Consider the following 26,974-nt stretch of genomic DNA (forward strand, 5'->3'; position numbering starts at 1 on the left):
AACCAACACTGATAAGCGAAGTAAAATGCGTGAAAAGACACACCATATTGACTAATGATGATCGTGACTACCTACAGGAGAGTTGTAAACAAAGTAAGTATGCATTATTTAAATGGAAGAAATTTCACTTGAAATTATGGAACTTTACCTTCGTTCTTCACCCAACCTTTCCCGGGTTAATTAACTTTTTGTGATGGCTCATCTGCAAAACTTTACCGATGGCCACGTTTTTATTACTACAAATGCGTAAACTAGCAACTCGACCAAATAACCCTAGAAAAAGTTTCCTACTTGTCGTTTTGCCGACATGAATTTAGTTTAAGCCCAGGTGGCTTCACCCTCGAGCCTTTTTTCATTCAGGTAAGCACAAAAATAAGGATTTGGGCATGCTGTCTATGGAGAAAAAAAAGAACGCCAAATTGGCTGTTCCTGTGACGTCTAATCGCTTGGATTCCAGAGCATATCCAGGGATATTCTCGGTGTTTTTTTTTTGACGTGATAGAATTAGCATAAACCACTTGCACCCGCCTTGCAAAAGTGCATTTTCTTCTCAGTAGTCAGGGTCGCCCTGGGGCAAGTCGTAAACGAGCTCAGGGTCTCCAGGTCACATTTTACAAATTACGATGGATGCGAAGGAGATGTGAAGCAGACGCGAGAATTCACGGCGGCTTTTCGTTTCCTCATAGAGTGTCAAGTAGTCATGGTTTTAAATGTTTTTTTTCCCCTGAAGGAAGGCTAATGCGATTAGCTAAGAGGAAAGTTTCTTATTTCGTGCTGCAAAACTTTCAAGTTCTTGTCAAAATACGACTCACAATGTATTTCGTATTCTTCAATCGTTTGCTTTCTGTCAGGAAAACGAAACCAAGGACTCTGTGCTGGATCAATGGGAATTCCATTCTTTTGTGGCAATTTCTGAAACGAGTAACCAGCATTAACTGTGGAACAGTAATGGTGAGGTTATTGCCACAGCGTTGGATTGTTCCGAAAAAATAATTGGGTTCATGAAGAGCTTAAAGGTGACTCTTCCCGATTATCCAGTGCTCAATCAGACAATTTCTCTCTTCGGCTCCAAAATGCCTTCCTCTGGCGCTAAGTTTTGAAACCAAGGAAAGGTCGTAGGTTTTACCAAGAACAGAGTCAGCTAATAGCTGAAAGTTGACTTTTGAGAAACAATTTAAGAAAAATAGCACCCAAAATGTGATTCGATTTTTACTTGTTCATATAGTAGCGTGAGTGGCAAATACAATGTCATGCCTTTTGTTTTTTCCGTTCGCATTTCGTAATGGCAAAAAGCTTTGGTGCATTCCCCTCATCTCGAAAGCCCTTCAAAACCTTCTCCATTCCTTTACAATGACGTCAAAGTGATTCCTCACAATTAATTGCATTCTGACCTAAAAACCACTTTAAAAGGAACCTCTCGACCTCTTTCAACTGGAATGCATGGTGGAGAGTTCGTTTCAAGCCCAAACTAGATTAAAGTGGACCACTGCAGACGAACATCTTAATTCTGCTAAAAGGGTTATTGCACAGTCATTGTGCCTTTTCGTCTTGATTAAAATCTGCTTTTAAGAACATAATCCCGGACCTGTCCCGAAAAAAGGGGAAGGGAAACCGAGTTTCTTGCAATTGTCGCACTTGACGCATTGTCTCTGCCTTTTCGAAACCCTTTGAAACAGTGTCCTTGAAGCACTTCAATTTTCGAATGTTTGCTTTGTTCTGGTATGAACGAGTCTGCCTTCTCCAGTGTCGCCATTCTTCAGGGAAAAAGGGCTGTGTGACCAGATTTGGCGCGCTCAAAATTGCGGAACATAGTCACTCACGCCGGGAACAGGCCTCCCTTTTTCGACACTGCTACGCCCTTAAAATCTGTACTTGGTTCCGTTTCGCCAACATTCCCAGTGACTTGACTGGCCTTCTCATTCTCGTTGTCCACGTCCGCGTCCTTTGGCCTCTATGTGGCTGCTCTCGTGAGGCGGCTCTTTCGTTGGTGCGTTTCACTTGCCTCTTCCCTCTGGATAACCTCGCTGAGAGGGGCAAAAACTTGATGGTCTTCGCCCTCTTTTGGGCATGCGCGGTTTGGCATGCTTGAGAGAGACTGCGTGTGGCACGACCTTAGCTTCATCAACCATACCACTGTCTCCAATGGACTTGTCCTTCCTCGTCGTCTTATAATGGCTTTGGCCTTGCCAGCCAAGACATCTGGCTTGTTCGTTCCTCTTGCTTTAAAACCTTCAGCGAACCATAGGGTTGCCAAGTTTCCAGTTCTTGATACCCCTCCTCGAGACACGGCCTTTGAGTCAATCTACTGGGTTTCACTTACTTTCGGTGGCATGCCTGAACTTGAGTACAAGTGGGTGTGTGGTTAATGTTACAGATTGGGTAACTCCTTTGCCAAAAAAAGAAGGGTTAAATTTTCGAAAAAAGGTTTCATCCCGATGGTTTTTGTGAACTACTCGGAATTTGTATTCATGTGACTTGGGAGCTCTCTAAAACATTATCGATGACCTGGCGGGGACCCTGGAAATAGGGCGGCGTCAAAGATCTCTTCCAAGGAAGGGGCCCCTCTGAGAAGGAGTGAGTCCTTGCTTTTGCTCGACAGTGCACGGCGGGGTGGAAGAAGCACCCACTATGCCAGAAAACGGCCTGAAAAGTGACAAAATTTAATAATAACAGTCAGACGAACAGTTTTCAATAACTCACCCGGGGAGAAATTGCCACGGATTTTGCGATATACTCGTTTGTGTGCGCGCGGCACGACCATCAAAGCCGATGATCAAAGAGACCTCTCATGGTGGAAGCCCTTCGTTCGTCATATGTGTTTAACCATGACCCGAACCATTGGAGCCAGAAATTATATTCCACGACCTTCTCATTCCGGATCTCCGTGGATTCCGTCATCCATCTCGGTAAGTATCTTTATTGTCGTAATTTTAATTGGAACCCCAATTCTGAGCCCCAGCGGATGGAGGATGTCAATCAAAGTAATGAGGAAAGTTTCATCGAGCTGCGGGATCTTATGAATGAGCTAGGATCTGTTCTGACTTAATCGATTTTACTTTGCTTATCTGCCGGGCTGGTGTCAAAATTTCGCTTCGTGACTTTGAGCTGGGGCGAAAAGAATCCCATGAATATTGAACAGATCTTGCTCTGCATTGATGTGAGCGTGTGGATGTACGTGTATGCGCCTGACTGGCCTTGGTCTTTTTGGGGCCTTCAAAGAGGTTGTATTTATGTGGAGGAATCAAGAGCAAAGAGAATCGGAACAATGTGAGGAGTCTTTGTTGGGATGGGGGGTCACCAGATCAGAGTCAGGGTCGCCCGTCAAAATGAAATATTAATGAGAGTTTGGCTTGAGATGCGGAAACTTTATGAGGCTCTCGCCTACTCCATCTTCTGGGATTTGATTAGGTTTCCTTTCCCTCCCGTCAGTCACACATTATTTAGCCAATCTGAGAGGGGGACCTATAATCATTTGTAGTTTTCGCGAGGGATCCTTACCCACAAAGAAGGAGAGAGAAAGTGAGAGAGAGAGACAAGTCCAACCAAAGCTGCTAGTAAAGAGAAGAGCTACCAACGAAAGAAGGAGAGTAAAAATGTTCATCCATCTTTCGCGGTGGGCCATCGTTTAATAACGAGGCAAAACATCAACACTGTTAAATCTCATACGTCGAGAGAGAAGAGAGGAACCAACTTGGAACCATGAGGAAAGTTGGACGGCGCGTACCAGCATTCTCGAGACTACCTTAGCCCTCAACCTCGAAGTTTGTCAACTTTTAAAAAGGTCCTTGAGGAAATCTGAGGAGAAAATTTTGATCTTCTTTGATGGGGCCGCCAAGACACACAGGGCTTCGCCCGTTCCCAGAAAGCACTCATTCGAATTTGCCAATGGAATGCCACCGTATCAAATGCTCTCAGTAGCTGTACGATAGAGTCAAAGTGGAATATTCGCATACTTCTATACCAATTGGATCTTTCATTGCTTCCTCTCTGGCGCATTTGGCTCGAGGTCTCCGCACTTGGCAAGCTCGAAACGGAAGCGTTTGTTGACGTCATCTGATAATGGGCGTCAATTGGCCTCTTCTCTGGTTTTACACTTACGTCTGTGTGTGCGTGTGGGGTCAATGGGAATTGTCTGGACACGTTTTCCTTGTTGTTATGTCCTCGTTAGTCTCAACATACGGGTCAATCTTGAGCTTTGGTTGTATTCCTTGGCTTTAGATGACAATGCAAATCTTTGAAATGTTCCCGTTCTTTGCACTTGTTTCATTGTGGAAAGGCTGAGGCCGGAGATGGGTTTCTTTGATATAGTGGAGCTTACAAAAGAATGATCCGCATTCAACCGCCATCTCAACCAGAGGCCCGAATGACCCAAGAACCGGAAAACGCCGTTCAGGTTTCTTTCCACAACAGATAAAATCTAAATATGCCCCGGGCTGCATGCGAACATCCGGCCATAAATCAACGGCATTGTTTGTCCACGTATTTCTTCACCAATGTACATCCTCGAGTTGTGAGTTCCATCCATTAGTTCACGAGCGAGGGCTTTTGAGGGAGGATTTTCTTCGTTGTATTGTCGCCCAAGTTCCAAGTGATGGAGGGAAAAAAGAGAGTTAATGAATCTACGGGGACACTTAAGAGGGTTGACTATTGACTCACTCTACCATCATAAGTGGATGTACAGAGTGGCGATGCGTTTCTCTTTCATTTAATCCTCGGCGGATTTGCTACGGTCTCGCTTTGTCAACCTTTCAAAGCCTTCCTCCCTCAAGTTCCACCTTAACCAGGAACCTTAAGTCTAGAATCTCGAACAAAAGTCAAATTTTGGAAAGTGAACTCGTATTATGTTCCTTCAATTTTTTGGTTCCCATTGTGAGAAACTGACTGGTCGTATCCTGTTTGAATGTGTATGTAAATCACCAATAGCCAAGGCCTTTGGGAACACATGTGCCTTGGAGTTATTGCCATCTTCCATAATGAGTATTCCGGAATTTAGAATAGGCTATGCGTTTCAGCGAGCCACCAAATGAGTCTTTCTTTCAATTTGTGAACGTTTTTCCGGGATGAGTTGTCTGCTGTACTGGTCTGAAATTGTTCTACGGTTTCATTTGCCTCGGATACTCTAGGCTTGGGCGCATCTTATAGCCAAAATGGTTGGAGGTTGCCAAACTTGGTCCTCTTCTTTCTCTTGTGTGCGAGAAGGGCAGGACCGCTTTCGAAACTAGCAATAGCTTTACTACTCATCTCACAGATATTTCCATCAAGTTAGATGAGCCATTGAGTTGTGTTATGGTGCGGCAGTCATTGATTCTATCGAAGGCTCCTGCCCGCCTTTCAATGTTTACATCGTAAACACCATCTTTGACCAATCTTAAGGCTCTCATAGCTTGGAGATCTAAGTCCCAGTCTCTCTATCTGTGGATAACGAAGCGAGTAACCTTGGATTGTCTACAAGGAAAGTTCTTCCATGGGTTTTCGTAAGGAGAATTGGGTACTCTCTCACTCGGTCTCGTTTGCTTTTGTGCTTCTGTGTTGGTGGCTTGGTGTGCTTGGCGGCTGTTTTCGCCTTCTGCAGAGCTAAAGTCATGTTTATGTTTATCTTGATGTTTGCCCTGTCTTGTGGAACAAGATCACCCTGTTTCTCCGAACTGTATGTGGAAAGGCTGGCGAAACAAGGCTCTTCAAACAACCATGGGGGAGCCCTTTTTATACTTCCCCCTTCACGCAGGTAAACGATGTAAACGAGGAAAACAATGGGCAAATATTATCTCCACTATATTCATTAAACAAGTCCACGCCATTAAGTAATCTCTCCGAACTTGAGCCATCCTCTTCATTGAGTACTACAATTTTCTGGTTGACGGGGCTGATGAACGAGGAAATTGAGATTGAGGTACTAGATAGTGAATACATTCAGAGGGCTCTCTTGGACTGTTGGGTGCGTGCAAGTTCGGCTCAAAATGCATTTCTCTTCGGTCCAATTATTTGCCGGATGATCAAACTTCCACAACCATCAATAGCAAGTGGATCTTCAGGACCATGAAACTTTATCATGCCTTCCCCCAAGGGCCTCGACGGTCTCGTCATGGTAGCAATATCGTGCCTGGATCGTCACCAATTTATTAAGAGGCAATTGTGGTGTTGGAAAATTGATCCAACGGAAAGCGCGACTCACCATGACTACAGTGTGCAAGGAAGACGAACACGTCGACGAGAGTGACTCGTTGGAAGGAGTGGAACATTGAGATCCAGGCTATGAAGCTAAAATTAGATAGTAGTAGCTTCAGACTACTTCTACGGGCGAGTAGAGCCCGGATGTTGAGAGGAACCAGGCGACCAGCTTGTAGTTTAAGTAGTGGTTGGTTTTCCTTTTAGACAGAGCCTTTTGTTTGTGGTTACTGGATTGAGGTTGAAATCTCTTTGATTGCACCACAATGTCTCGAGACACTCGGATTGGGACTATGAGGGCCAAATTCCCCTTTTCATGGTGTTCACTCGTCGGAATGAACCTTCTTATCTTCCATTAATAAGTTACCCTCTATTTCGAGCCAAAGTTATGAGAAGACTGATGACGTGAATCGAAAGTTCGGCCACCGCCCAAAATTGCCCAGATAGATCCCGTAGTTGATGGGAATGCTTTTGCTTAACTGAATCAGGTTCGATGTTGGTAGTATTGGCTTTTTATGTGAGAGGGTAGATTAGTAGATGGCAATTGGAAGTCGTCTTGATCCAAGAGCGTTATCGGGATCAATTGTTCAGGTCAATGGGTCTTGTTTCAAGAACAGACTGTGATCCATTTGAGGCCAAATTGCCATGATGGCTTCTCTGGTGAATGGCTAGGACTCTTTCACCGCTTCTTTGCTGTCAGTATCCTTAATTGTCATCGGAGGAGAAGCACGTCCATTTTCGCTGACCTTGCACTCATAAATTTGAAGGATAAAAGTTACTGCCCTTGGCTTGGAGTCTTGCGTCCATGGGGCTCAACCTAAAAAAGTATTCCTCAGGAACGAGTTGAAATGTCTGCAAAGGGTCCCTATCTCGTTTTCAGGGCGCGTTTAATTTCGTCTTAGATGTGGTCACAACCACGTTTTGAGGGCTTTATCGCCCACCTTGCTGAAGTTGGAGCAAGGTACAAATGTAGATTTGATTTTAGATTACAAAACTTTTTGGGAAAGGGTCTTGCTTGCATCTTGGTCAGAATGTAGCTTTTATGTAGTTTCTTTAAGATCGCCCATCCCATTACATTGGGCACATTTCTCATGAGAAGCAACAACAATATTTTGAAGTCGAAGAATTCGAGCAACTATAATTTTTCAATGGGAATTGCATGTCTAATGTTCGTCTGAAAACTAGAGAACACCTGGGAGTGACGAAGAAGGTCAAAGCCTCGCCTTCGTATAAATTTGTTATGGCTTGATGTCTAGCTTTATTGTGCTTCCAAAGCACTGATTTGTGCCTTGGTGAATCTTCATGTTTCGTCTAAATCGGTGGAAAGAGAAGTGAAGAAATGCGTTCCAAAGCAACTTTTGAGATCGAAGCAATATCAAAATCGCCGATAAATTTGCCAGCTGCCTTCTGAAACCATGGTCCTTTTTCCTCCTCTACAGAAGTCTTTCTGTCACATCCTTTGCCCCAGCTTGGCTATTTTCAAAGATGAATTTCTTCTAAGAGCTTCCAGATTCGGTGACGATTGGAAGATATTTTAAGCTCTGAAAAAGTTGGTTGGTTTGGCTGGTTGGTTGTCGTACAGGAAATTGAGGACAGACGCAACCCGGCCCTGATCCTTTGTCTCTGCGTGCGACGTTGGTTCTCTCTACGTTCGCCAGCTCTAAAGAAGCTAAATGGAACAGTGCCTTTTCTTCACGGCGTCGATGGACCATCCATCAATTTGGCCATCCGATCATGACGTCACTTAGGAAATTTTATGGGTTGGCTTCACCAAATCATGAAGAACTTGAATTTTGTTCTTCTTGTGAGAAGTTTTGCAGAACTTTTCTTAGAAGCTCCTTTAACAATATCTTAAGGGGCACAAGAAGGAGAAGGCTAAGTAGCTTCCGGATGGATTCAAGTTCTTATAGATAAAAGAGGTTGCAAAATAAAATCGAAGAACCCATTTAAACTGCACGAGCACAGCTCCGTGTTCACAAAATTTAGCTCACGCCAGAAGTTCTGCAACTAAGGAATGGCACACCGTCACTCATAAAGAGCAAAAGTTGTTGTATGGCAGTTTTTTTTTTCTTGTCTGGGGTTTCTAGAGTTATATTGCTCCCTGAAAGAAAAGAAACTTCAGCCATTTCATGGGTAACATGAACTTTTATAATTCTATGGCTCCGCTTCCTGTGGGATTATATTGGGATTTACTTGTTTGGTGCAGTTTTTCTTAAAATAGGTCACCAACGTAAGATTCGAATCATTTCCAAAACAAGGCCCTGGACTCGGAGGAAAACGGGAAATCGAGAAGGCCTGCAATCGTAGCGGATTTTCGTCTTTTTTTGCTTGGAAGAATTTCCTACCCTCGCCAATGAAGAACAATTTGGCATCTGGTCGCATTGCAACATGGACATAGATGATGTTTCTGTCAAAGAGCATCCACCAGAAATGAAGGACCGGCCTTGGAATATCTTCAAGGCCGGCAAATAAAGCTGCATTGAATGCACGGAGTAGAAGAATGACGGAAAAAAACTTGTCACACTCTACCACAAGCCCCGAAGGTCGTAAGCAAGGCACCAAAAGATTTTTGGCCTCAATCTTGACATGCTTTTAAACACACGAGATATGGACCACTCACTCACCCACTCACTCACTCACGGCCTTTATTTGGTGTCTACCGCCATTGGTGAGTGAAAGTTCTACGAATAACAAGCTGGTGAACACGGTGACTTTAAGGAGAGCCTTGGAACATTATGAATATCATTACCACATAGTTTCTCCCAATTTGAGGGCTCACCGAGCCTTGCTTTATCTCCATGCTGCAAAGTCTCTTGAGGTCGTTGTTCCACAACGACTACTAGATAGAGTGCGAAGGGAGAAAAGCTAAGATTTGCATAATCTTTATATGTACGTATAAGTGGTACTGTAATAAAGATAATCGTCTTGGGGAGTTCCATTGAACTGCTTGCTTGGCATGGAAATCTCAAACGCTTTTGACGAGGGATTGGAACCCATGAAGACTGCTTCATTCGTCATACTGATATCCTGCCAAGTGGTGATCCTTGGGTAGTGCATCTCATAGGGACATTGTCTTCTTGTCTTTAGCTCGACGAGCGAGAAGAGTCCAATTTACATGGGTTGAGAACCCTTTCTCGGAGAACAGACTCGCGTAAGGAGACGGTCTCAACGATTCGAGACAAAATATGGTCAAATCTTGTATCAGACGGACTATTGGTGGTTGGCCTTCAGTGGCTCTTCCCTTTCCAGGGATACGGATCTCGTGTTCCAGACTGGTCTTCATCAGATGATGAAAATGAAATAAGAAATGAAAGAGCTTTTCCACCAACCGGAGATCGGAGAATGGAACAGAATGGAGGCTTGCATCAGCTGGAAGGGACATAAAAAGAGTGTGATGAGGGTTTGCTCCCCTAAACTTGGCTTTGGAGAGTTTTTTTTAACTCATTTGGACGGACTGCTGTAGTAGTGATGATGACGAATGGTTGATTTCCATCCCCATTCGGCTCGTGGTATCTGAAGCAAATGGTTTGATGTTACTGTAGATAGATATGTCTTGCCCTCCATCGGCTTCCTTGTGAATTTATATTCCAGGCGAGCACGATTCGAGGAGCCTAGGTCTACTTAGGCTATTGCATACCAATATCGAAGGCTCTCTCCACTTGATAGGCTCTTTTTCTGGATAGGTTGATGTAGGGAAGTGTCAGTGACCGATAAAGTGCATTTTTGTTGGTTTTCCCATAAAAACCTATCATGTCGTACTGGACTAGATAGAAAGAGGTGTGGAAGATTTCCCCCCAAAACCCCATTAAGAGGGGATATTTACTATGCTGCCGCTCTTATTTATGGCTCAGTTTGGCGTTTTATGCCCCCGGTGGCAATGCAGAAATTTGGCCATCTTCACTTACCCTCTTTGTATCTCAAGTTCAGCCAACAATAACCCGTCTGCCCTGGTCCCCTTTATCGCCGAACAAACGAGAAGGCCAAGGAAACCGCGCACTTGAGATTGCTAGATTGAGTAAATGGAGAATACTTGACAGTCTTCTGTGATTCGAAGTCTGTTAGTGTTCTCCGTGTCTATTTTCAGCAACTTGCAGCAATACTTTGCAGTCTCTGAAATAAATCAATTTCTCTCCAAAACTGTTGATATCCGGCCTCCGTTTTGGAAAACAGCCAATCTACTGTGTACATAACAAGATTGAAACGCTTTGAACGCAACCTTGAACCTTGTCGTGGTGTTTTCTTTCTTGCTCTAAGAAGAGTGGAAAAAAGTCCGTTAAGGGCTGGCCTTAAAGCAGCTTGGCACGCGCAAGTCTTTCTCGAGTCTGACGCCATCTCAACTGATCCAACAACCAAAGCAAACCAAACAACCAGCCAACCAACCCGACCAACCCAACCGTCAACCGACCAGCCAACTGACTATTAGCGTGGGATATGCCACACCAGTAATGGTGTATCCCGGGCAAGGAGAACTCCTAACCTAATTTGGTCATAGTTTGGAAGCTGAGCAAGGAGGGAAGACGAGGCCTCGTCCGGAAGTTTTCAGTTCATCGAGCAGTTTTCCAAAAGTTCCCAATTGAAAGTATCCTACCCAAGGGCAACCGTACCCCATGTAGTTGCAAGAGTAAGGAACAAACGAGCCAGATTGAGACTAATAAGTACGGAGACATTGGGCTCAAGGCGGGCAATATGTTTTGATCGTTAAGTTAATCTTGTTTCGTGGAACTTCATTCTCGAAGAGTCCGGGAGCGGTGGTCGCTTGGGACTGAATTGAACGTGCGAGTCCGGAAAATACGCCTAGAAGATCCATACGGATTTAAAACAGATTTATGTACTGCCACACCGCCGAGATTTGAAGCCATGTGCTCCAAGACATATTGAGTACTTACAAGGGAATACGACCCACGATGAGCTAGCTCTCTGTATCTCCCTCGTCTAGTCAGACAATCATTACACACACACTGTAATGGTGAGTAGTTTTGGGTTCCATCTACGTAGAATTCCCACTTGGCCATCTTCTCGGGCGTTTTCAATTAGATTCTTGTGGAAAGACGTGAAGAGAGGACCCAGAAGCTCTTGTTTCTCAATCACATTTGACGACCAAGACTATGGCATAAATGGAATCTTACGGATGGAGCTTGGTGTTTTTAAGCTCAGGGTTCCCTCGTTACTTAGCTCCTGTTAAGAACCTGCTAATGGACAAGATGCTTTAAGTTGGTCTACTCACGAAGCACTCCACAAAAACGGAAAAAGTTCCCAAAACATTTGATTTGTTGTCATCTATCATTTGCTTGTAAATCACAAGATGAAGATTGAAAAGCTTTGTTGCTCATTAATTGAAGGGCGAAGTGATGCAAGTCTTCAGAGAGCAAGTTCCCAGTTTAATGATGGCCTTGTTAGTTTGGAGTTCAAACTGATCCTTTTGAAGTGGGTTTTTGTAAACCTCTTTCAAATACATGACAATTTATATTGGAACCAAGTTCTAGGAATATTGATGACGTTTAAGCATGGCTTGAATGATTTTAGAGATCCAGTGAAGCCCTCGTGCAAGCAAGGTCCTTTCTTTCGCCCCTCTGATGTTTCTTAGTTGAACCAGCCATTAGAATGATCTCCCAGTTATAAGTGACAGTGTCATAATTTAGCTTTATTTTTCCTCTCCCTTGACTTGGTTTGAAGTCGAGGAGAAAAGGCCGGACAAAGGCTGGTATGGCCTTGTTCTACGCTCTATTCTTCACCACACTGCTATTGAGTTCCTTGAGACAAACTTACTTTAAATTATGTCCATAGGGTTGCCAATCCAACCTGGCACGCTTGTTCTCTTGCGCCAAATTGTCGGACTAGCCAACCTTTTCTGACCACACACCCGTGAAACTTTCATCTTTGCGAGGTAGTTACGAAGTTTTAAAAATATCTGTTCAATGGCGACCAAGTTGATTCCGACATGGGTCCCTTTAATGCCTGTACCTTTAGAAAGAGTATCCTCATCCATTGTGAACCCTGAAGTTGTACGTTCTGAGCTGGTCAATGGACATAAAGGATTGCTAAGGCACAAAACGTGTGAGAACGACGAAAGCAAAGTTCGTGGTACAATACTAGTAGTACCACCACCGTCACCGTCATCGCCAGTTGTAGTGGTTGTACATGATCCTTATTCTTAGGAGCCGAGCGAGTTCTGTTCCTACTGGTTGAGGAGGGAAAAGCGGTAACTTGATGTCGTCCCACACTATGTGAGTGTGTGTGTGTGTGTGTGAACAGAAGCACTTCAACATTACATATTCTAGCCACGTGAGATTTCTTCCCCTTTGTTCCCTGTTCTTCCATCCAAGGAAGCTAGCTATATATGCTGAAGGAAGAGGCCCAAATTTACACTTGAAGCACACGCTCTCATTAGCCTTCTTTTCAAACCATTTGGAACAGGTGCGTGGGCCTTGATTCGAAATGAATGCTTCAAAATGTGATGTGTACGTTCAGTATCTCCATCGGTAGTTCCTTGTGTAGAGAGTGAAGAAGTTCTCGAGCCTGATGAGACTTCCTAATGGTTGTTCCAAGGCTGTTCCAGATGGATGGACGCGTGTGCCATTGTGCCAACCAGGATGCCGTCGCAACTTATAATGAACTAATCTGTGACACATATAAAGATGATATCGTGAAGATCCACCCCAATCTCAAATGCTTGTGTCGAATGGGACCGCTTACATATTTCTTTCTGGCCTTGATTCGGACCCTGCTTCGTGTCTCGTGGCTAGGGGAAGATGAGGAAGATAAATGTTGCCAATGACTTTTTGTGCCGTTTCATTTATCATTTTTATGCACTCCCCTTCTTGGAGCCCTTTGAGTGGAGTGTCTTGATAGTTGGAAACGAGGGACTGGTTGGAACCTTCTCTAAGATCACACTGACCAGGTTGTTCGAACTTTCTGGATATTGTACCTTGCTTTGCATGATGTACTGTAGTACATATTCCTCGGCTGAACGTTCCATCTCCGCTTTTTGTCCAAATTCAAGGCTTATTTGCGATCGTAAAAAAGGCTCTCTATATACCGCATGTCTCAAAAGTCCGCGCATTTTTTTCTTCTTTTTACATAAGTGGCTGATATTCAGGACACAAAGGTTTGATAAGCTTTTATTTTAAATTAAGTATTTTACTCAACACAATTGCATACTTTTTTCCAAAAAAAATCACCATCTGCTTCAATACAGCGCTCCAACCTGGCCCTAAACTTAGAGCATACGGACTTCAAGATAGCAGGGTTTTGGTTGTTCCACTCTTGGTTGACCGGCGCCTTCAAGGCGTCAACATTGCCGTGGTACATGGCACAGGCCTTCCTCTCGACGGCGCTCCACACATTGTAGTTTAATGGGTTCAGGTTTGGCGAGTTGGGTGGCCAAAACTCCTTAGACCAAAATCCATTGGACCTTAAATTCTTAACCATGTACTTTTGTGTGGCGTTGGATGTGTGAGCTGGTGCATCACCTTGGGTCCAGACCCAGTTCCCGATGCCATAGGTGCTGTTAAATGCCAGGAACACTTTATAAAACAATAGGTGTTTGTATTGTACTGTGGCGACATTTCCTTTGGTCCAAAAGGGTGGAAACGCTTTGCCATCCGAACCAATGACCCCAGGCATCATGGCATTGGCCGGATGTTTGGTCTTTCCGACAAATTTCATTGAAGGTGGCACATCAGCTGGACTCCTGGCAATGTACCTGGTTGTCCTGGAGTTGCTGACAGCATCCACTGTAAAGATTTTCTCATCCAAGAATATCAAGATCCGATCATCTTTCTTTTTGAGTTTGCTGAGAAGTTTTTTGTACCTTTCCAACCTTTTTTGGCGCTGTAATGCCGTCAATCTTTGAACTTTTGTGCAGGCTCTACTCTTCATGCCCAAGTCCTTTCTTACAATCCGGGAGACGGCAGTCTTGTCAATGTTCAAGTCCCTTGCAATACTCCAGATATTGCTCCTTGGTTTGGATGTAATGGCATCCTTCACGGCCTTCGCATTGGTCTCCGAGCGAGATGAGCGAGGTCTCCCACTCGGAGGACGATTGGAAAAGTCTTGCAAGACATTGTAGACCTTCTTGACCTTGTAAACTAAGGTTTTCGAGACCCCAGCATCAAGGCGCGCAGCGATCTTTTCTCGCAATTGTTCCATTTTAATACAGTTTTTGACTGATAGGTAGTAGAATTTATTGACATAACGCAAATTAAAGCTTAGATACCACAGAATCTCGAAATACCATCAAAGTTCCGGGAAGTCCATTAACAAGTACCATAAATTAGGTTTGAAAACCTTCGCGCGGACTTTTGAGACATGCTGTATGTGTATACGTATATGAAAGGCGACCACGCTTGGGAGAGCGCTGGATCACGATATCAGGGACCTTCTCATTGAGAACTTATTTGTATTATCCATGCCACTAATTTGGTCACAAAGCAAACGGTTGGCTTAATGGAAGGAAAAGTCTTCCTTTTCTTTGAAATAAAGAAACCCCGACAATCTTGATGACATCATGGAAAACTCGGATAGCATAGCAGGTCTCGTCCCTGGATGAAAACCAGCTCTGTGACTGAATTGAAATGCGCCTGCTTGGATTGAACATATCTGCTCTTGAGAGGCCCTTCGGAATTGGAATTGGGTGAGCGTGTAGAATCGTGTAGTCACTTGCATTTTGTTCAGAGTGGTGTTTGCTCGTCGTCAAGATGGCCCAAGTGTTGTACCTTAATAAAAGTATTTTTCTCTCTTGAGTTGGAATGGAGAGAGTAAGAAAGCGAGGAATGAAATTGCCTGTAAATTTCATAAGGGTTCACTTATCTTCCGGCAAAGGCACAAGGCGAGAAACAGAAAACCCGAGCTCCATTGAAACGACGTCTTATTTCAACGCACATTTCACACAGAACCACTCCTCCATGTACATTGGGTCTAGTGGTGAGAAGAAGAAGTAATAGTAGGAGGGAGCATTAGTTGTTCCATTCGACTTAAAGCCAGCTCGCTGGACAACAAGCTCTTAAGGAGCCTTAAGGCTTCTTTCCCTTTGAACAGAGCCCCTGCTTTGTATAACCTTTTGACCATATCTCTCCGACGATTCTACGTATCAGATGAACCCCCCCTGTTCAGTTTTAAACGTGACCTAGATTGTCTCCTGCATATGATGCCCGACCAATCCTATGTTCAGGGGTGAACATTGTACAACAAGCATTGGTTAGAAATCCTCACATATTATCCAAAAAAGAGTTCAAGAAGCCTTTGTCGATGGACATGGCTGTGTTACTTAACACTTTGGCTCAACAAATGTTTGGCTCAGGATTGGGTTCCCAATTGGAAGACACTTTTTGGTGGGTTCGGATCAAGATAATAGATTGGACTTTGTTTCAGACAAATGGGTCAAGTTTTTCGCGGTGCTGTGGAGGCCTAAAGACGACCAATGCTGGAGGCTTTCTCTGATCCCTTACCCACCACCATCGTCATTTTTTCGCTCACTAATATCACTACTAAGGATACTACCACTACATTGTCTTCCTCCTTCTTGAATGGCTTGAAAGGGCTCCTCCTCGTCGGACAGCACAGGCCACCATAGAACTTGTGTTCGTGGTAGTGGCGTGGCTTTGCTACTCCAACCAGAACCTACTTGAGGGGAAAGAGCTCTCGAAAAAGCCCGACGACGACATCTTGGCGACAAGTGCTGATCATCTTCTTCATCTTCTTCCTCGAGCTTTTCGTCAACATTTGGAAACTGTTCGGAAACCTAAAGCCTTCAGAAGAGAAAAAAAACATATCCATCCATCCGAAGGAGGGCCAAGAAAACGGAGCAACTCGGTTATCCAGCTTTTGCTTTTGCTTGGGTGTTCATCCAAGCCCTAGAGTTGTGATTGGACTTTTTTGATTGGTTTGAGGCTGGCCAGATATTTCTGCCTTAGTTGGGAGTAAAATCATCCCAAATTCCCTTGTTTACCGTTTTCTGAAAGTTTTTCGTGGAAAGGGATATTGGCAACCCGTAGAAGACCAAAGTTTATTTGAGGCCTTGACCTTCTAAGGAATGACGTATCAGAGGAGTCCCTAGTCATGTCTAATCTTTGAATGGAACAAGTCAGTGAGTGAACGTTGGTCGTCGATCCGAACGCCATACTAACTCGAGTGAACCAGCATCATGGCCTGGGGCTTTTGGACCACCTATAGTGCCAACACACATGTGCCCAAGTACACGAGCAACTTCAGCCCTCCGTTCAAACGAGAGCGCTCCCTTGACCGTGATAGCGTCGTCGAGAAAGAGCGGCAGCTTTTGAAGTCGTCTTCGTCAGCAGGCAGCCTTCATAATGAGCGACATGAGAGCGCTGGTGCCAATGGAAGGGCCCCCTCAAGGCTTGGACATCACATCATGGGCAACCATATTGCCCCCGAGAAAGTGGCATATGAGAGACATTTGTTATTGGGAGACCCAGATTGGTCTTCCCGGACGGTGGCGGATAGGAACACATTGCCGAGAAAAAAACAATATGACTTTGAGAGGGGCTCCGTCTCCCCTTCGGAGGAGGTGTACTATTCCAACCAGAAGTCACCTGTTACACCCATGGAGTCTGGTAATTCTCGGAAAAGTAGCGATGATGTCTTTTGCCCTGCATGTGCTCACCAGTCGTCGTCACAACATAACAGTAGTAATCGTGAGAGCCGAGTGAGCTTTGGTTCCATAGCATCCAGTAGTCGTGGGAGTCGGGGGAGTAGCAGTGGAGGACCTTCAGGCCGTGGTGGTGGTGGTGGTGGTGGAATGACCTCAAGAATGAGATCCAGGTCTCAAGAAGATGATGAAAGCTCAGGCAGAGGTGGGATCCTGTCCTCGTCAGTTCCCACTCCTCCTCCACCACCCTTCCTCTCAAATCGTGATATCATACATTCTTCGTTAATGGAAACCATCAATCAGAAAATGTCCATTCTTTCATCGATTCGTAACGCTCTCCCCAACACGACAGACTTCCATGTGGAGCAACACCATGAAATGCAATACCGACATGAACGTCCCCAAACAACTCCGAGGCGCCATTCTAGCAGAGTGCCATCAGGTGGCCATGTTTACAATCAGCCTCCACAAAGGAGTCTCTCTTCAAAAAGTGGACGAAAAGCCTCGAGCATATCACTTCGGGATGGTAGCGGCGGTGGAGGCGGAGGCGGCGAAACTGCCCCTAGCACTCCCGTCACCCGTCATCAACAACCAACCCCATTATTACAACAGGTCTCGGACAACACTTCGAGTCATCCCAGGTCATCCAGAAGTAGCTCCAGAACTACCCCACGGGGATCTTCTTCTAGAGCATCCCACGAGTCTATCAGAAGCATTCCACCCACTACACCACTGGAAGATGGGACGTATGAGCGAATTGGAGATCATGTTGATGATGACCCCGGGGTCTTGGAACATAGCGGTGGGAGCGTGATTGGCATTCGCAATGCTCCCAAACCCATCGACACATCACCGGGCGCCCAGGCTCAGACCCCTGCCGAAGATGGAGGTGATGAACAAGACGATCAGGAAAATAACAAGCACACAGGCACGGTCAAACGACGCAAGAGACGTTCATCTCATATTCGGTTGTCGCAAGAGCGATTGGAAGAGAATCAGAAAAGCCGCACATTGCCGCACCCACCACAACGAGGGGACCAGTTCCATGACCATGGCGGTCAGTCGCGAGAGAGGGTGTTCTTTTCACGGTATCTAGACGATAGCAATGGCCACTCTCACAATATTCAGGATGGCGAGTTTCAGAATCAGCACTACCAACATCATCACCCTCGATACCACAGAGAGTGTCAATCCCAGAGTGGTAGTCGGAAATCGTCCCAAGAACGACTAGAGCGCCACCGTCAAGCCGGTCGTCACTTAAGTTTGTCTCAAGAGAGGCTTGAAGACAAATATTCAGACCATAGTATGCAATGCATTGCTGACCACCATCATCACCACCGTCACAATCATCACCAGCAGCAATCAGCAGACCGTCCTTGTTCCAGGTCTCAAGAGGAAATTGTGTTCCATCCTGATGATTATCGTAGGACTTCCTACGAGGATTTAATTGATCAACGCCATCAGTATGTGCATTATGCCAATGACGCACCTCTTTTGCCGCCTCACCATAACCACATCGGGTCTCAAGAGGTATTGGACAATGCCAGTTGCAAGATTATACCAAAAAATAGCATTAGCATTAGCGAGAGTCCGCACTCATTGGCTCGCAAAGTGGCGCACACTGACAATGGTCATGTGTACAAGTCATCTTTGAAACGAAGCGTTGGACCCATCGAGTTTTCACATCACCTCCTATCACATTCCCATGATAGTGAGCCTAGTGGAGATGAACGCTTTATTCAACAATTGACTTACCACCAAACTCACCAGCTCATGACACGGCCAAACAGTTACCACGATCACGTGCCAATGGAGAAGGGTCTGCGCCCTCGAAGCTCAAGTATTGGAGACCGACTCTCAGACAGCAGTGAGCCGACAACTGTGGCTGTGGCTGAGCCCTTATCTAATCGCCAAAGAAAGCACCACACACTGGGAGGGTATGGCCATCACCATCATCCTCACCACCATCACTCCCATACTCGCCATCGGCATCCCTCGCAAGCCCCACATTTCAGGGACTCGAGGGCCACAGGAAATGGCGGAGTCACACCCATTCTTACGAATAGCTTGCCTCCAAGGCCAGACCTGGAGCCGGCTAGAACTGACATTGATCGACATTTGCCCTCGATGAGTTCTTTCCAATCAACTGTGCCATCATCGAGCCTCTCCGCCGCCTCCTCTCGGTCGGAAAAGTCGTCGTCTAGGTCATCCCAATCTCCATCAAGCGAGTTCCCCAAACCTGGTATGAAAGTGGCAACATGATCAAAGTGCGCCCTCTTTACTGAAAAATTTGCATTTTTCCAGGTTGTCACTCGTCAAGATGTCGGAAGAAAAACTCGCTAACCAATACGCCCCCAACATCACTAAAAGGCTCAGTGGTACTTTGTGACCCACCAATTGCCACCCCTCCTGAGGAAATGCCAATGCTCCGACGAGAACTCCCTCCAGAGCCGGTGGGTTCTCCACCCAGTGTTGCCAATGAGTCTGAACCAGAACTACGATGATGATCACTGGCATTTACCATGTCCGACTCAGCGTTGTTTCCAAAGCAATCATGGGAATGACATGAAACAGCAAAGACATTGCTTTTACAAACGCGACTATGCATGCTCAATTTTTTTCTAGCTACCAAAAGCTAGTGCTGGGAATCGGTGCTTGCTGTTTCAACTGACGTTTCAACGCGGAGAAGACTCAGATTGTAAATCTCATACTGGCTGACCGCATCAAAAGCACCCTACACGCCCTTGAGGGCTCATGATTCAGCATTTCAAAGCGCTATTTTGTGCATTGGTATGAAGATCATACAATCGAGCATACTTCCCTTGCTTTGATTGATATGTATATTCCCGTGGGAAAGTCCCACTTCATCTTCAATAGCTGCTACAACAACGGCAACCAAAATTACATTACTAATGTACCAATAGTCCTTTTTACCTCGACACAGGTAGTATAAGGGCAGAATTTGTGACCTCTTGCATGACTTTAAACACCAGTGCGTGAATAGTGTAAATGCGATTCAAATTTTATACTGAAATGAATCTTGCGAGGACTCTTCATAATAACGAGTAAATCTGATTAATAATAGTCCTATGAACCACCACACACACCACAGAATGAAAATGATATCGGATAATAATGATGACAATAAACATGAATCCATTCCGAATTTTGTTTGTTTTTTTTGCCCGCTCACTTTGGTCATGGGGCCCACTCCCAATGTGTGTTTCAAGAATGTATTTTTCGCTCACAAAGACGTGTGCCAAGTCGTTGAAAATGGGCAAGAGAGCCATTGCCAAATCTTGAGACTTCTTAAGGCAAACTCACGTAGCTTCAAAGTAGATCCTATCTTACCCTTCTTAGCATACGTATCTGCCCCAACTCCCAAATGTGGTCCTAACACGTTCTGTCTAGTTGGAGTCGTTAATTAGATTCCAAAATGACAATGTCCTTGCTTGAGACTTCAAAGTGGAAATAATCGGAGATATGGTGTCGGTCCAAAATGAAATTAAGATGTCCAAAACAGGAAAAGAGGATATATCTTGGCCTTTCAAATAAGGGACTGAACCAAAGCGCCAAGGGAATGAAGGCCTGAGAGCGAAAGCTTCATAAGGCAAAAAAGAGGAGGGGGAGCTTTTCATGTCTGCTCTCGATCCCAAGGGAGCCATTGATTTCCGAGACCCGAGCGAGTTACACCATCCCCGGACTTATGGAGAAATGGACCTCGGACGAAAGCGAAAATTTCGGTTCCCCCAGAACCATTGAATTCATTCGAAATTAGCGCTTCATGTGATCCTAGGATCTTGCCACATGCATAAACTTGGCCAAATCTGTGTCCAAAAGATGACTCTGAGAGACTCGGTAAAGGTGATCAAATGTTGGTCTGCTATGTACGCTATTGACAATTGAGCATTGAAACTTTTTTTTTAGAAAAGTTCTATTAAAGTGAATTGGACTCAATATCAACATTGGAAGGCTTTTTTTTTACTTTTTATTTTTGAAAAAAAACTGCAGTTGCACCGGTTAAAATTAGCTCTATTTTGATGGGAAGACCGTCTGCACTCCATGTTTCTAGAACTCCATGCATTCTCTAACTGATCCACTGAGCTCCTCTTTTCAACAGGACGGAGGATGATCCAATCTTAGGGTTGCCATTTTGGGTTGATTTATGATTCATCCAGGATGCCAAATATAGCAACTTGGTTCAGATATAGTTTGTTGCTATTTTTATCAAATCACAATTTGTCGATCATATGTTGGAAATATACGCTTAATAGGAGCCCTGCTAGATTGCAAAACGTTTCCACGTATCAAAAGCAATAAAGTTTTTCCACTTGTTAGTTTATGATGCCATTTTGAATCGGAAAGTTTTTTTCGCTGTGCACGTTGAAAAGCAATTTACGCACCCATACGTTTACCTTGAGCTTCATTCTGACGCGAGATTGCATATTTGGTTGGATCTTTTTTTGAAGTCCCTTTTTCGACGTTACAACAAAGGCTCGTTCATTCATTCATTAAATTACCAAGATTCTTCCAATGCAATATTGGCATTTCGGGCCTCCAATTGTACCTAAAATAACGACTCGCCAAGTTTGAAACTTGATCTAGTTATCCCAATACGTCCCAAAAACTTACTCAAGCCAGACAAATGGGCTAGCCAATCCTTAGATCGATTTGTGATTGATTTATTTCTTCCGTTCACTTTTCAGTGTTCCCAGGGAAGCCGTTGGCTCCAGGAATGCCATGTCAAGGCGAGGATCGGAGCATCTACCGCCGAGGAGCCCGGAGATGGAAAAAGCTCTACAAGGTCAACGGACATATCTTTCAGGCCAAACGCTTCAACCGAGTAAGGAGCCACTATTATCCATTAAGAGCTTGAGGTTTTGTAGAGTACATTCAAAAGTTCCGAGGGAAAAATTACTAATTCACGTTGAGAGTTAGAGGATGGCCGAATCCAAGAGAGGTTTAGGTCAGTTAGTCTTTGCTTCTTACGCATAATGAGACCTTCCAAGTCATGTTTCGGTCAATAACCTGCTCGTTACATTCACTATATTCAGAATGAATGGTGACTCTGGCAGGTGAATGAGAAACCCTTTCAATATATAAGATGAAGTACATACGTCAACTGAAAGGAAATAAAAGGTTGTTTTCCTCGAGGCCAAAAATGCTTTTTTTCACAACATCTATGCCTTTGTAATGGAAAAGAAAGAACATCAAGGGGCTCAAAATCCATTGTATAATCAACCATCTTCAATCAAGGCCAATCGTTCTTTTTTCCCTCTACCTACATAGAGAAAAGTAAGAAGCTCCATTGTATCCAAACGTCATAATATTGGGTCTAAAAGGTGGGGTCAGGCCTTCAAATAAAGATAACCACCAAATATATTCATTCCACCACAAAAGAACACTTCATTGCAAGACACATAACAAATGCACAACAAATAAATGTACTCAATCTTTGTAGCGAGCTTCCTGTGCGTATTGCCATGACCGAATTTGGGGCTTGGGGCGTCAGGGCTTCAAGTGCACCCAATGTAAGTTGCTCATTCACAAGAAGTGTCACAAACTGATCCGTGTGGTTTGTGATGTCAACCAAGTGGCCAATTTGCCTTTACATCGCCGCCAAACCAGCAGCATTGGATCTGGAAATGGAACTCCCGAGCCGTCCTTGACTTGTAAGTGATGGTTTTTTTTAGATTCCAAAAGGGTTGGAGATTTGGGGAGTAAGCAGATTTGGCACTGATGCTTTTGATGTTACTTAGCTATCCAAGTGGATAATACCCAAGATGATGCCAGTAATAACCACGAGGTTGTTCCCATTGAAGACGTTCCCCCTCCTGGTAAGGTTACCTCATCGAGATTCCTCCTCACCTTTGGTTGGGTCTCTTGATTTGATTTGGTGGATTTTTCAGCCTACTCCGAGAAGAGTTCGAGTAAAATGATATCCTTGGCGGATTTCGAATTGATTCGAGTGATCGGTCGGGGCTCCTATGCCAAAGTTTTAATGGTTGAACTGAAGAAGACCAACCGCATTTATGCCATGAAAGTGATCAAAAAAGAGCTCGTCACCGATGATGAGGTAATTGCGAATATCAATCCATGTTTAATGGGATAATGGTCAACCTGTATTATTAGTGTGAAAATCATGTATTACTAAAATGTGCAAGCATTTCTATTTTATATCAAAACTGCGAAAAGAAGTGCTTGCATAGACCACGAAAAGAAAACTAATAGGAACACCTTTCAATGTTTGAAGCCCATCTTTTATTCTTATTCAAATTTGTTGTTACAGGACATTGATTGGGTTCAAACGGAGAAACACGTGTTCGAGACGGCCACCAACCATCCTTTCCTGGTCGGGCTTCACTCGTGCTTCCAAACGCCCTCCAGATTGTTCTTTGTGATCGAATTTGTTCGAGGTGGAGATCTAATGTTCCATATGCAAAGACAACGGAGGCTTCCAGAAGAACACGCCCGATTCTATTCCGCTGAGATTTGTCTGGCTTTAAATTTCCTCCATGAACGAGGTGCGTACCGAAAAAAAGCCCCTCGTTTATTGCTCGTTCCCATCTATCTAGGTTGGGGGAAGAGCCTGGAGCAAGGTTGAGGTGCCTCTGGCCTTCAAGGTCGCTGAATTGAGATGCTTGATGCTTTCATGAGCGGTTGCATCGTGTCCCTGAGGAACCCAATGGAATGCACTACTGAGGTGTAGAGCTTCAAGGCAGAGAGATACATATATGTTTGGGCTTGTTTCCGTTTCAGGGATCATTTATCGCGACTTGAAATTGGACAACGTGTTGTTGGATCACGAAGGCCACATCAAGTTGACAGATTATGGCATGTGCAAAGAAGGAATCAAAGGAGGGGATACCACCTCCACATTCTGTGGTAAGTTCTAATTCTTTTAATTTGAGAGGCGAGATCAAAGAACTGGATTTCATCAACGATCTTATTTATTACCTCGGAATCTTCGACAGCGACGACGTGCAACCTCTCCGGTTTATGGAATGTACTCCACTTCAATTTTTCATTCTTTTGCTTTCTTCAATATTATGTTTATTTAGCATCACATCAATATGGGAAACATTGTTTAGCTGACAAAGTACTCAAGATATTATAAATAATACCGGCTGATGGGGATTGAAATATGTGAGGTAGTCCAGTTGACTTTGAAAAGTGGGTTGATTTCACGTCATTAACCCTTTAAAACTACCCTATTCACGCTTGAGAGTGTGCCTAGTGAAATGGAATGAACCCGTTTCTTTCCGTTCTAGGAACTCCAAACTACATTGCTCCAGAAATCTTGCGCGGAGAAGACTATGCCTTCTCAGTGGATTGGTGGGCTTTGGGTGTTCTTTTGTACGAGATGTTAGCCGGCAGGTCACCCTTTGATGTGGTTGGTGCCACGGATAATCCAGATCAAAACACCGAAGATTATCTTTTCCAAGGTGAGCTGACTGTCTTGAGAAGTTCATATTTGTTTCTCGGCCAAAGAGGGTTTACATTGCCAAGAGGAAAGAAAAATAAAAGCCACACACCTCCATAAGTTCTTGAGATCTCGGCAATGGTAAATCTTCCCGAGGATGTACGTATAAAGTGAACTTTGAATTCGGTATCAGTACTATTCTGGCATTCTTTTTCCCAGCAAAACATGCCTATTAAGCTGAGGATGTCTTCAATCTGGCCAATTTGAGTGAGGTCAATGTGTAGATCATGTGTAATACGTAAGCTTAACATATTAAAAAAGCAATGGGTCAAGCGTCCATCCAGACACAACCAAGGGGTTGAAAATCGTCTCGGAGTCCTCACACGCTCTCTTTTGTCCGACTATTTAGTGATTTTGGAGAAGACCATTCGCATCCCGAGGTCACTGAGTGTAAAAGCAGCCGCCATATTGAAGGGCTTCCTGAACAAGAATCCATTGGAACGCTTGGGTTGCCACAAGGAGAATGGATTTATGGAGATCATGTCCCACCCATTCTTCAAGACCATCGAATGGGAACTGGTAATAAGAGAGCTTGTTAACCCCGATCGATGGAGCGTCCACCCTCGATTGCCCGAAGTATCATGATTATAAGGAATTTCTCTCTATTCCTATGTAGCTGGAACAGAAACAAATCTCCCCACCCTATCGACCCCGGTTAGAATCCGAGCGGGATTTGGCCAATTTCCCGCCTGAGTTCACCGATGAGCCCGTTCATTTGACTCCAGACGACAAGTAAGCCATTCATTAGTCACCAAATGTACTTGCTTCCAAATCCAGGAAGGGTCACCATTCACGGCTTTTTTTTCTCTCTCTGCTATTTCAGCACGTTAATCAACCAAATAGACCAAACCGAGTTCGAAGGGTTCGAATACGTCAATCCGTTGCTCATGTCAGGCGAGGAATTGGTCTGATTATCTTCCGGTCATGGCACGCCTATTTGACCCGCCCAATCATGATCATGGTCTTCAAGCATTTTGAGCATTGATTTTTCTTTAGACTAAGTGCCCGTGCTGTCCAAGTATTTTTAGACTATGGCCAGTTTCAACACGAGAAGCCGTCAAAAATTGGTGGTGAATATGACTTTTAGATTCCCGTTTTTGCCGATCTGCGTCGATGGAGTGCCATCCACGATGTATGGATCGGTTTTGTTCAATCGCGACTACTTAGTAATTGTCACTACTACGTACCCATTATATCTGCATCCTTATACTGAATAAATGACTTCTAGCTATGTTTCTATGTTTCACTCAGAACATCTTTGGACTTTTCGATACGGTCCGATGATTATTCTAGCGCCCAAAACAACTTAAACTTTGTAGCAATCTTCGGTACGATAGACGGGCTATGCCAATTTCTTTGTTGTTTGAGTGCTCCATAACCTGCGACATAAACAGGGCTGGAACCGTTACCGAAAATAGTTGATTTTTATAGTAAATTGATATCCCTGGTCACAGCCTCCTCTGATTATTCTTTTGATCCTATCAGTAGCAAATAAGTCATTGCTTTTGAGACGGACCTTTTCAAAAAATGTGGGAGGAAACCTTTGCACATTTTTTCTTCTCCTTGTTCACAAAAGAAGAAAGTAACGGTAACGGGAGAGCTAAACCCCGCTCTGTTACCGTTACTTTACAGAAAGGTAATGCGTTACAAGTAACGGCCTTACTCAAGCCCTGAACATAAGAAATACTTGGAGGGCGGATTTAAAATTAATTTTCACGCTGAGCAGAATTCGATAGGGATTGTGGTAAACCGGTAAGGAGCGTTCCGCATTGACTTGATGGTTCATTGCAGTTGGTTTGGAACTTATTCTTTTTCTTGTTCAATTTGTCAGATCATCTATTGCACCTGGTTAATGCTCTGTTGAAATCCTGAAATGAAAGACCTGAAATAGACCACAAGATGAAAATTCTAGGTTTCGACAGTTTGATTTGAGTACTTTCCGCCCTAATCACAGAGGCTCTTACTTCTTTTCCAAATATGGTGCACTCCTTTGCAAATATGGCAACTAAATTCAATGAGAGATTTTTTCTAAAAACTATGTAATGACACGGTGCATGGTTGGAGAATTTAAAATTCAAAAACCTCACATCGTCCACCAGTCGAGAACAATAACCTTAAGAAACATTTCTACACCCATGCGTATTTACGGCAACGTACGTTGGGAGCACTTTACTTGGTGTATGTACACTATGTTGGTACAATAAACCATTGGTGTTATGTTTGTCTTTCTTAAACCTTTCATCCTGACTAACATTGAAAATGCGTTCCGTTTAATCCTCTTTGTAATCAATCCTAGCTCAAAGGAGATATAGACGACACAAACAGACTGCATATATCTCCTTTTTCCTTAAACAAAGACGATCAGTATTTTTTACAAGTAATTGGTATCTCCTATATTTAAGAGCCCTTTTCATGTCAGACAATCCCTATCTCCCTCTAAAATTGCCACTCATCTCAAATATTGAATTTCTCGTCCATGTCCACAAATGCATAGAGACCCTGAATACAGAGAAGGTCGGGGTTGAGCTAACGTGATCAAAATCGATCAATCTGATTGGCTGCCAATTGTCGAAAAAGTGGTAAAAGGTTAAAAAACAACGCTAAACAGCGAGTCTCTCATTTTTAAAAAGAGTTCATACATTTGTTTGCACATGAAGCTCACGTTTTAATTGGTTTATTAGTTATGACTAGACTGCGAAAAAAAGTAGAAAAATAAGCAA

General features: G+C 44.1%; 2 protein-coding genes across 4 annotated transcripts in view; both read left to right on the forward strand.

Annotated features, from left to right (window-relative positions):
* Window positions 1-25,485, forward strand: part of LOC131881932 (atypical protein kinase C-like) — a 29,419-nt gene extending 3,934 nt beyond the window's left edge. For both annotated transcript variants that reach the window (XM_059228929.1, XM_059228930.1), the window contains exons 4-13: window positions 21,478-21,614; window positions 22,233-22,443; window positions 22,531-22,608; window positions 22,681-22,847; window positions 23,061-23,295; window positions 23,531-23,656; window positions 24,043-24,216; window positions 24,604-24,773; window positions 24,871-24,986; window positions 25,078-25,485. In XM_059228929.1, the coding sequence (XP_059084912.1) occupies window positions 21,478-21,614; window positions 22,233-22,443; window positions 22,531-22,608; window positions 22,681-22,847; window positions 23,061-23,295; window positions 23,531-23,656; window positions 24,043-24,216; window positions 24,604-24,773; window positions 24,871-24,986; window positions 25,078-25,165 (1,502 nt within the window). In that variant the 3' untranslated portion in view covers window positions 25,166-25,485. The remainder of the gene's footprint in view (window positions 1-21,477; window positions 21,615-22,232; window positions 22,444-22,530; window positions 22,609-22,680; window positions 22,848-23,060; window positions 23,296-23,530; window positions 23,657-24,042; window positions 24,217-24,603; window positions 24,774-24,870; window positions 24,987-25,077) is intronic.
* On the forward strand, window positions 2,469-19,937 carry LOC131881931 (filaggrin-like). 2 transcript variants are annotated; one of them, XM_059228928.1, is made up of 3 exons: window positions 2,469-2,906; window positions 15,535-19,013; window positions 19,076-19,937. In XM_059228928.1, the coding sequence occupies exons 2-3, from the start codon at window positions 16,307-16,309 to the stop codon at window positions 19,273-19,275; spliced, it is 2,907 nt and encodes a 968-aa protein (XP_059084911.1). In that variant the 5' UTR covers window positions 2,469-2,906; window positions 15,535-16,306; the 3' UTR covers window positions 19,276-19,937. The 2 variants fall into 2 exon arrangements, with proteins under 2 accessions (XP_059084911.1, XP_059084910.1); XM_059228927.1 differs by lacking the exon at window positions 2,469-2,906 and adding an exon at window positions 5,321-5,725.
* Window positions 25,486-26,974: the final 1,489 nt, after the last annotated feature.

The sequence above is a fragment of the Tigriopus californicus genome, chromosome 6, assembly GCF_007210705.1.
Source record: "Tigriopus californicus strain San Diego chromosome 6, Tcal_SD_v2.1, whole genome shotgun sequence".
Taxonomy (NCBI): domain Eukaryota; kingdom Metazoa; phylum Arthropoda; class Copepoda; order Harpacticoida; family Harpacticidae; genus Tigriopus; species Tigriopus californicus.